At 45.7% G+C, this 11176-nt stretch overlaps 1 protein-coding gene across 1 annotated transcript in view; it reads left to right on the top strand.

Moving 5' to 3' along the window:
- The first annotated feature begins 305 nt into the window (after positions 1-305).
- Positions 306-11176, top strand: part of LOC130472816 (adenosine receptor A1-like) — a 74544-nt gene continuing 63673 nt past the window's right edge. Inside the window, exon 1 of the mRNA XM_056844263.1 lies at positions 306-660. Within this exon, the coding sequence (XP_056700241.1) occupies positions 320-660 (341 nt within the window). The 5' untranslated portion in view covers positions 306-319. The remainder of the gene's footprint in view (positions 661-11176) is intronic.

The following is an 11176-nucleotide window of genomic DNA, read 5'->3' as shown; positions in this document are numbered from 1 at the left end:
TGACTGCACCTACAAGTATTGTGGGTAGCACACACTCCCATTGGAGGGTGTGATTGGAGGGTCTAAGATGTTATGAATGAAAACGGCTAAACCGGAGCAGGCAACTGCAGGGCTCAGTCAGTGACTTGAGAGACAACCTCTGCCACAATCATTTGGGGAAATGTGGGATGCAGGAAAGCCTTGCAAGGATTACCACATGTAGAACGGTGGAGTCAGGCTATATGGGGAAAAGGTTCTGTATACTTCGGTGGCCTGTCCTTAAAACCTGCGCCTCCTCTGATTGTTTCAGGACGCTGAAGGGGTTGGACCCTGCAACACCATGTCGCAAAGCATCTCGGGCTTCCAGGCTGCCTACATCACCATAGAGGTGCTGATTGCCCTGATCTCCATACCTGGGAACATCCTGGTGATTTGGGCTGTTAAGGTGAACCAGGCCCTGCGAGACGCCACCTTCTGCTTTATCGTTTCGCTGGCAGTCGCAGACGTTGCTGTGGGGGCCCTTGTCATCCCACTCGCCATCATCATCAACGTTGGGCCACAGATCCAGTTCTACAGTTGCCTGATGGTGGCGTGTCCTGTCCTCATCCTCACCGAGAGTTCCATCCTGGCACTGTTGGCCATTGCGGTGGATCGCTACCTCCGAGTGAAGATCCCTATGCGGTAAGAAACACAGCCGGCCAGGCAGAATATTATCGGGTTGATCGGGGCAGGGGTGAGAGCTTCTCATGGCAAGAAATCTATGCTTCTGTTATTGAAGTTAGGGACTTCATCAACATTCCCCCAATATTTTTATTTAAGGCACATTCCTAACTCATGGAGATGTGATGATTTTTATTATTAAGTGCAGGCGTTTTCTGCTACAAGTTCAAAAACAGCACAATGCTAAGAAGCAACCCTGAGCCACATTTATCCTGTTTGTGTGAATGTTGTTTGGGATGTAATACAAGAAAAGGGCATCTTAAATTGCTTTTATGTTTTATCCATTTAAGCAAAAAATTACTTAAGTCTCATGCATGCATGAATGAGGCATTCTGCATGAATGAGGCTTCAGGTAGACTTACGTATTGTGGGAGACTTACGTATTGGTTGTAATATTGAGCTGGATCTTGTTCATTTTGCTTGCAGAATGGATCCATGAAGGTATTTACAACCCAAGAAAGCAGGCGATGAGCACAAAAATATAATAAATGGGGGGGCTTCCCACAGATAATCAAATCAAAGTCAGCAGTGGAATTAGTAGGAAGAATAATTTGGAAAGCCAGATCTATCCCCTTCAGTGAAAAGTTGTTAGCCACCTTGGTGGCCCTGATTGGGCTATAAGGCAGGATATAAACCTTGTAAATAAATACTACTAATAAACATTGTAAATAAATACTACTAACAAATAAATAAGATCAGAATATAGCTTTGCTGACTGGACTTCCTCTTCACAGCCCTACAATTTGTCTGTATATCAACCCCTGCTCTAAAGATATGTTGGATCTCATGATTAAAGGGAAAATTGCTCCCAATAGGAGTGAAGCAGAAACAAAAATTTTACACCTTCTTATGCATGGCAGGCACAAGGGGATAATGTACCTCTGTGTGAAAACTCTATTGCCATGTGAATGTTCTGGCATTCACAGCAGCAATGAGTGCTCAGTGGGAAATCGTCCTTGTGTGGAAGCAACTTTTGAGGTACCAGGTGAAGGCTGTTTAATTTTCTTGTGAACCTGCCATTTATATTAGGCTATCAAGATTGTACACTCATCAGCACGTGAAGCTGACTTTGTGCCCTGTTCACAAGTTATGGTGAATGAATCTACAATCCATGTACAGTGTACCCTTGATTTTTCTCCATACATGGGCTGAGTAATTTTCATGTTACATTCAAGGCATGTACAGATGACTGTGTGATTTTAAACCCCACATTCCTCCAGGTACTGGTCCTCAGTTTCGTTTGTAAAGTGAACATATGTTGAGCCTTTCTTACAGTGTATGCATGTATATGCATTCTGACTGGTAATGTCTCTCCAGGTTCTTAGGTCTTTCACATCACCTACTACCTTATCCTTTTAACTGGAGATGCTGGGCACTGAACCTGGTATTTTCTGCATACTGCTCAAATGCTCTGACACTAGAGTTACCAGTTGTGGGTTGTGACATACCTGGAAATTTTGGCGGTGGAGCCTGAGGGTAGGATTTGGGGAGGGGAGGGACTTCAGTGGCATAGAGTCTCCCTTCCAAAGTGGCCATTTTCTCCAGGTGAACTGATCTCTGTTGCCTGGTGGTCAGTTGTAATCCCAGGAGATCTTCAGCTTCCACCTGGAGGTTGGCAACCCAATCTGTCACTAAGGTATGGCTCCTCTCCAGGGCTGGCACAAAGCCCTCCAGACTGTTAAAGAATTCAGTAAAAGTCACTAGTCCACGAAAATGTTTATTAGCTCACCTGTCTACACAGGCCAATGGAAGTCATGTGTGTTCTATTAAAAAGCTAAATGGATCGATGAGCTGACGCAGTATAAACAGCCCAGTAAGTTCCCATGTCCTGGGGCTAAACTTGTAATTTAAAATGGATTTTAGGGCTCTTTCTTCAGAAGAAGAAAGGGCGACTTTTGGATGCACAGTGAAATGTTTTTTCATAAAGGCGTTCAAGCTGAGCCTTTTGAGGCAGGCAGTATTGTACACTGTGCCAGAGAAACCTTTGCAGTGCCTAGACACCTAACCCATACTCAGGTAATCCAGAGAGTTAGATCTAAGGAGATGATCGATGTTTAACCTGGGATGAGGACCCTTTCCTTGCACTGGACTCCAGTCCAGAGGTTGTTTCCTTGATCATAAACCGTGCCCCTGTTCTTTGAAACTGCAGCCCAAGGGGATCCTTTTACATGAAAGTCTTTGCCCAGAAGAAGTGTAAAACTTTGGGGGAGGAGGAAATGAAGGAAGTTTATTTGTTTATTTATTTAGGATCTTTCCATGCTGCCTCTTCAGAGTCCTGCTCAAGGTGGTTTGCAGTTAAAACAATGTCACAATATTAAAAAAAACAAGCCTTTAAAACCAAGTCATTATAAACGAGCCATTATGCGAATTCCTGTAGGATCCCCACCCACCCATGTGCCTGGTCCCCACGCCAGCAGCAAGCACTGTGGTAGCAAGCAAGTGTCCTGTTGGGGCTTAGGTCACCCACGGCAGTGCAAACCCACTCAAGGGCTCGACTGCCCCTTGCTTGGGGCCAGGTTAGCCCTGTTGAGAGGGAGTGGCAGCAGTGAGTCTGGGGCCCTGTTCTGGACCTTTGTCCAGGGCCCCAGAATCACTAAAACCTCCCCTGACACTAGTAATCACAATTAGTGTTCCTGGAAGAGGGAGGAAAAGCTGCTCATTTGCCATACACACTGTTCATAGAGTTCTGCTTTTTCTACACTCTTCAATGCATGGTTAGGGTGAACTGCTGAAATCTATATACCTAATTTCCACAGTGCCCCCTGCCTGCGGATACTTAAATCTGCAGATAGGGGGCACACTTACCCCAAACAATTGTTTCTTCAAACTTGGGGTACTCCCCAAGTTTGCAGAAAAATCTGAAAACTAAACTAAAAAACCCGGGGGGTGTTAAATTCCCCCTACAAATAAAAAAGTATTGTCTGCACATGTGCAGACATGCACATGTGCAGACAATGCACTTACCCGGCGGTGGCTGCTGAGGCTTCTTTGGCAGTCCCAGGAGGACATCGGAAGAGGCTGGAGCTGCTCAGGGCTTGGAGAGCAGAGAGAAAAAAGAAGGGGGAGAGAGAAAGAAGGGGGATTGGCTTGGGGGGGAGAAAGAAGGGGGAATTGACTTGGGGGAGAGAGAAAGAAGGGAGGATTGGCTTGGGGGAGAGAGAGAAGGGGGTTGGCTAGGAGAGAGAAAGAAGGGGGAATTGCTTGGGGGAGTGAGAAAGAAGGGGGTTGGCTTGGGGGGCGAGATAAAGAGAAAGAAGGGGAGACTGGCTTGGAGAGATAGAAAAAGACAGGAAAAGAGAAAAAAGGCAGAAAAAAGATAGAAAAAAGGAATGACAGCAGTGGGGGAGACGGATGGCACTAGCTATGGTTGAAAAGGGGGAAAAAAAGAAACAGAGTTAGGAATGATGGTAGCAAGGGGGGAGAGTTAGGAATGACAGTAACCCTGGCTGAAATGGAAAAAGTAACAGAGAGATAAGGAGTAACTGTAGCAGAGGGAGGTAATGGTGGGGGTGACTGGGATGGCTGCCCCCTGCAAGTTCCTTGCGGGTCCCTGCTTGTTTTGGCTGTTCCTGTATAAATATGACAGACGTAGTTGTGGCAATTATTCACCCTTGGACCATGTGTTCCATGTTACTTAGATCAGTTATCTCATAATGCTTCACATAGAATGGCCTTGTGAGGAAAGCCAATATTACTATTATCTCCGTATATGTTGGGAGCCGATGAAGAATCATGGATGAAGGAGGGGGATACAAAATGGTGAAATACCTACCATAGTGCAGTACACGCAAGGATATTGTAAGCAGATAGGGACTTGAGCTGACCATTTTCTGCACCCCAGCTCCCTCTCCCCTTTTACTTTAATTGACATTCAACTGCCTTCAGCATCCTTTGGCTGCCAGAGGGCAATAAGCATGTTCAGTCCTTATCAGGATCGTAATGTCCAAGGCTGCTATTAGACAGAGTGATTGTAGATGAACCAGGGTTGCCAGGTTCCCTCTGGCCACCAGGGTGGGTGGGGGTGAACAGAGAAGTGGGGGGGATCAACATTGGGGTACTGTGGTTTATTAATTAATTAAAGTATTTATACCCCATGACCTAGATAGCTTAGGCTAGCCTGATCTCATCAGATCTCAGAAGCTAAGCAGGGTCAGCTGTGGCTAGCATTTGGATGGGAGACCTCCAAGGAATACCAGGGTTATGATGCAAAGGCAGGCAGTGGAAAACCACCTCTCAATGTCTCTTGCTTTGAAAACTTTAACAAGAGGTCACCATAAATCAGATGTGACTTGATGGCAAGAAAACAACAACATTGCCTCTTGCAAATCAAGGTAGCTTCCAGTTCCAAATTAAAACCAGACACAATAAAATAAAACCCAATTATCCCATCTCTCCAAGGAAATGCCTGCAGCTTAAACCCCATTGAGACCTTCACAAATAAAATGGCCTTACGGTGCCTCCTAAAAACTTCTAAAGAAGGCAACCCCCTCATCTCTTTCCACAAGGTGGGAGCTACTGCTGCAAAAGACAAGGCTGTAGTAGATGCCAAGCAGGCATCTTTAAATGGGAAAACAAGCAGAAGGTGGCAACTGGAGAACCATTAATGAGATATTTGAGACCTAAGCCATGAGGGATTTAAAGGTCATAAAATGAACCCTGCATATACCTTTCCACACATTCCAGAGTACACAAGCTGGGTTGGTACACAGTATATCTGATAGTGGACCAGCATCGTTGGTTCAGGGAAGCCCAATGCAAAATCCTTTTTAGGTAGGACTTCATCCCAGCAAGAAGGAACAGTATTTTTAAAACAAGCAGGTCTAAATGTTGGAAATGTTTTGCACTACAAGTGGACTTCTATAATCTTTGGTGGAAGTGTCCCCCCCCCCATCAAAGGTAAGTCCCCTGTGCAAGCACCAAGTCATTACTGACCCATGGGGTGACGTCACATCCTGACGTTTACTAGGTAGACTATGGTCATTTATGCATGGTCGCTTTACCCTCCTTTATTCCGTTTCAGCCAGGATCAAATTTTTCAGTATGCACATTACCTCATTCCTTGGAAGCTCATCGCTGTTTCAATGCAAAAACGAACCCGGCTTTTCCCATTCCTCTTCTGGCCCGAATTAAACCGTTCATCCTGGCTCATTCCAGAGTCACAGAGCATGCATACTCTGTTCTTGGGTTGAGCTTCACCCCATCCTTTCCAAACCCCTCTTCAAGGCAGCATGCAGATAGCCAAACAGGGGAAGCACAGAAGACTGGCTTCTCTCACAGCCAATCATGAAGCAGTGTGTAAAGAGGCAGGGATTCAAGTGCTTCCTGCTTCCTCGGAGCTTTTTCTGAGCAAATGAAAGGCTTTTTAAAAATGAGGCTTGGATTTCCCACCCCCTTCTTTCAGATTGCTCCATTTTTGGTTTTTTGTTCTTAAAATGCTTTTTATGCTGCAGTTGGGTCTGGGGCGAAGGAAATCTTCTCTCAGGGTACTGTGAAGTCAGCCAATTACAGAGCAGCTTTTAAAGGGGTGGGACTTGATCTGAACTTGGGAGACTGCTTTTCTGTATTCATGCCTCCATTAGCACACAGTTTCATTCCTGAACATTCCAGCCAATGCATACAGTTTTCTCCAACCCCGGCTACTTTGATCCTGGCTGAAACAGGGAATAAAGGAGGTTAAAGCGACCATGCATAAATGACCTATGTTTACGGGGTGGTTTGCCATTGCCTTCCTTAGTCATCTACACTTTACCCCCAGCAAGCTTGGTACTCATTTTACAAAATCATATTATTTTTGGTCATGAGTTACCTTGATCATTCAAGAAGTTATTGGGGTTAGCATGGCCACTGGATCCATTATTGGTTTCATTCTTTTGATGTGAAATTTAATATTTAACTTTTGATAACTAACTTATTAACAGCTGGGCAAAGTACTGGAAGAATTCCACCATTCCTGCTATTCAAGAGCGGCTCAATAACATTTTGGATATTGCACAAATAGATGGAGTTATGGACGTCTCCATTTAAGAATAAGAAGGAATTTCCCACTCTTTACAAAAATGAACGTTTATTTCTTTAATATTGGAACAGACATCTGAAGTTTTTCACCACAAACAAAACTATTTCTATTCAATGATCTCATGTCTAATACATGTGCAGTATGGTGTGATTTCGTTAAAAAATTCAGAGCTGAGATAGACACATCTGGAGGCTTAGATAATGAAATATAGGGCTGAGCTTCATTCCAACCCCTAAACTCTGGACAATCTCATTTAGTGGCCTCATGTAAATACTGAAGAGCATTGGTGACGAAATGGAGCCTTGAGGCTTGTTTATGGCTAACTGGTAAAGCTTATGGCTGAGCTGGGAACCAGGCATCTTTTAGCATTCAGTCTTAGTTACTGCTCTATGGCTGTTCTTTGAATTATACATTTATGGTATGTAATATATTAAAGGTTGGAGTCAAGTAAGACTGCCTGTGGACTATATGGAAGGAGCTCATGTTACCTGAGACAGCAATTTCTGATGGACTGGCAATGGACAGTGAAGGCAGTTGGTCTTTGTGTATGTGTGCATATGTGTGTGTTGGAAGAGCACAACCTCCCCATGGGCAGATTGTTCTGCCTCCCAAACCCATTCAGGACAGCTGATAGCTGGTTACGTCTCTCCATTGTGATGCTGGAGGCAAGGGGAAGAACAAATTTTGAACTAGGGCTGTTGGAAAAAAAAATCGGTAAAATTCGGATTCAGCAAAATTCGGCCCGTTTTAATTCAGGAAATGCCAAAGTCCGAATTCCCCCGATTCGGATCTGTGCAATTCGGCATGAGATTCGGAGTTCAGGAATAAATTCGGCTGAATAAAGCCATTTAAAGCACATTCGTGGCTTTCCGCGGCTTCGGGGGGAGCATTTTTGGTCCCAAACATTCAGGGTAGCTTGAGGGGACCCTTCTTGCAAGAACCCCCAAGTTTTGTAAAGATTGGGTCAGAGGGTCCTGGGTGTGAGCCCAGCCGCTGTGCGGCCCGGGGAGAGAAAGAAAGAGCATCTGTGTGTGAGAGAGAGAGGTCCCCGTGGGGTGTGTGTGCACATTTTTTTTGTCGGCTTGCCTTTCAGTCAGACCCCCGGGCCGGGGTAATGGTACGGCCCAACTGCCGAGTCAACCAGACCCCCGGGCCAGGGTAATGGTACGGCCCAACTGCCGAGGCAACCAGTACAGCCTTCTCCCAACTGCTGAGGCAGCCAGAACCCTGGGCCGGGGTAATGGTACGGTCCAACTCCCAAGACCCTTCTTGGGGGTTCTTGCAAGAAGGGTCCCTCAAGCTACCCTGAAAGTTTGGGACCTCTACCTCCAAAAATGCCCCCCCCGGAGCCACGGAATGCCGCCAATGTGCTTTAAATGGCTTTATTCCTGTGGGCAATTTTTGGAGGGCCCTTCCGGGCCCCATATCTTGGGACCCTCTGACCCAATCTTTACAAAACATGGGGGTTCTTGCAAGAAGGGTCTCAGCAGTTGGGCCATACCATTACTCCGGCCCGGGGGTCTGGCTACCTCGGCAGTTGGGAGAAGGCCGTTGTGGTTGCCTCGGCAGTTGGGCCATACCATTACCCCGGCCTGGGGGTCTGGTTGCCTCAGCAGTTGGGCCGTACCATTACCCCGGCCCAGGGGTCTGACTGAAAGGCAAGCCGACAAAAAAAAAAGTGCACCCCCCCCCACGGGGATCTCTCTCACACACACACAGACGCTCTTTCTTTCTCTCCCTGGGCCGCGCAGCAGCTGGGCTCACGCACTCACCCGCGACTGATTGGCCAGAAGAAGACCCAGCTTGGCCACCGATTGGCCGCGGGAGAATGCTCCTTCGGGGGCACCGAATTTGTACAAATTTATTCGAAGTCCGCCTGAACTCGCTGAGTTCGGCTCGTCGTTTTCCTGCCTTTTTAAACTTTGGTTCTATCCGAAGTAGAAACCACCGAATCGGGGAAAATTCGGCTGTTTTTCGGTTTGGGACGAACTGAATCGACAGCCCTATTTTGAGCCATTTGGTGAGTTCTGAAGGCTTGCAAATATGAAGATTTTGTTTTACTGGGGCATTCTTCTGTATGCATCAGGGATCTTTGCTTGGGATCATTGATCCCCTCACACACCCCACCCTGTCACGTCTGGGTTGATCTTGTGCCCTGTGGGATGAGAATTGCCTTCAGTTGTGATATATGGAAGTTGTTTTGGTTGCTGACCCAAAGGCTTGTGTAAGCACCCGTTGCCTGCAGCATTGGAATCTGGTCATCAAATTAAAATTTACAACTGGAAGTTCCTTATTGATTATACAGCAGCTAATTCTTTAGCTGCCCAATAAAGAGTATGAATTATTTAAAGATTTATAACCCATTTCTTCAAGGCATGAAGCATCTGATAAGTAATAAGAATACAAACTGAGCCATATGAAAGATTAAAATTTCTCTATTAAAAGCACCCAACCATAACATAAAAACACTCAGCTTAAAACCACCAACGGAATACCTGTATCAGAATGAAATCTAAATCCTCACCCTTATTCCAAAAAGTAAGTAGCCTGTGCCATTCCTACCCTCGTTCCTTAGAAATCAGACAAGCAACATATCTGAATGGATTTCCAGAGGTGTGCAGGTATAAAGCTGCTTTGCACAACTTCAGATTCTTTGTGCCTCTGCTGACAAACCATTCCACAGGGTTGGGGGTTATCACAGAAAATGTAAATCTTACGGAGGCTAGACAAACATCACAAAACGACCTGATCACTAATACGTGACCCTCTGCCCACCTCCGCTGACGTTATGGTTATTGTATTTACATAATTACAGTTCATTAAGCTAAAATGTTACAAATACAGTTCATTACGCTAAAGATTGACTCAATAAAGGAAACCACGGCCCTCAGTTTGCAAGTCCTGAGCAAGCCTGTTAAATAATGACAGAATATTTTGGCAGTCATTAATTCATAGGGTTGTCATAAGACAGAAGCAACTTGAGGGCACGTAACACACACAAGCTAAAACAGTGTAGCTGCTGTGCGCATTAACATGTTACTAGCATGACAGCTTTGCACTGACCGATTATTTGGAGAGGGGCAGAGTAGATTTAAAGGCCCCACAGGTACAAATGTTTACCTTGTGGCAGTATCTGGGTGAAATGTTTGGTCATCCTATGGGAGCAGTGAAAGGGCTGGTGGTGGAGGCAGTAATAAAACTAGGTGGTCGTTTCCCAGTACGGGATGTTGAGCAGTTGGTTTTCCTGTGCTTCAACCCACACGGTTTGTGGTCTGCTTTAACACCAGATCTCTAAAAATATCAAAGTTACTAAAACAGCATTTGGATTGTTATGAACGTTAAGCACACATGGATTTTTGCTCCCTCTTTCCTAGGGCTGAGAGACAAGAAATCTCCATAGTTAAGACTAGGGTTTCCAGGTCCCTCTTCACCACCAGCGGGAGGTTTTTGGGGCAGAGCCAGAGGAGGGTGCAGTTTGGGGAGGGGAGGGGCTTCAATGCCATAGAGTCTAATTGCCAAAGCGGCCATTTTCTCCAGGTGAACTGATCTCTATCGGCTGGAGATCAGTTGTAATAGCAGGAGAACTCCAGCTAATACCTGGAGGTTGGCAACCCTACTTAAGTTAAGGTGGAAGCAGTTAAGGTGGGAGCAGGTTAAATGCTTGGCTAATGGGAATGTAAAAATGGGATGGTTATAATGGAGAAAGGCACAGGACACAGAGGGTTGCCTACATGTTTCAGTGCAACTGAGATCCTCGGTGAAAGAGACCAATCCAGAGAGGGCCCTGCATGGATGCTGGTTTGGTACAGAAGGAATCCATCTTCACCCAAATGCAACAGCAGCATCTTGACTGCATAGACTCTTCGTGGAGACAGGTTGGTTGCCAATAAACATGATTTCTTCTGCCATAAGTCATTTGGGCCACAGGCCTCTGGGAAGCGTTCTTGCATGTTTGCCATTGGTTTCAAAGGTGCACGTACAGAGCAACTTCCCAGCGTGCTATCTAGCACATGTAGTTTATCTTGCCCTTTTCTCAAGGAGCTCAGGGCAGCATACTTAGCTCTCCATTACTTATTTTATTCTCACAACAACCTTGTGGTGAGGCTGAGAGAGCATGACTAAACCCAGGTCACCCTACAAAGCTTCATGGCATGGTAGGGATTTGATCTCGGATGCAGGCCCTCTGTATCTTCAGTATACTGGAAGAACCAAACTTGTATTCAGTGATGCCAGGACATTTCACCTGAGCAGTATTTATGTGAAGAATTGAGTCAGGCTTTGCATTTATATAGCACACTTTCAGGGTGCTTTGTCCTGTCAGGGAAGTCAGTATTATTACCCCCACCTTGCAGAAGAGAGGCTGAATGTGTGTCCTGTGTGGCACTACCTCGAGAGTAAATCATGGCAGGGGCAAGATTCAGACACGGAGAAGTCTTGATTCACAGCTCAATTACTTAGCCA

Source organism: Euleptes europaea, chromosome 2 (assembly GCF_029931775.1).
Source record: "Euleptes europaea isolate rEulEur1 chromosome 2, rEulEur1.hap1, whole genome shotgun sequence".
Taxonomy (NCBI): Eukaryota; Metazoa; Chordata; class Lepidosauria; order Squamata; family Sphaerodactylidae; genus Euleptes; species Euleptes europaea.
The sequence above is the reverse complement of the archived record's forward strand: the minus strand, read 5'-3'. Positions and strand labels throughout refer to the sequence as shown.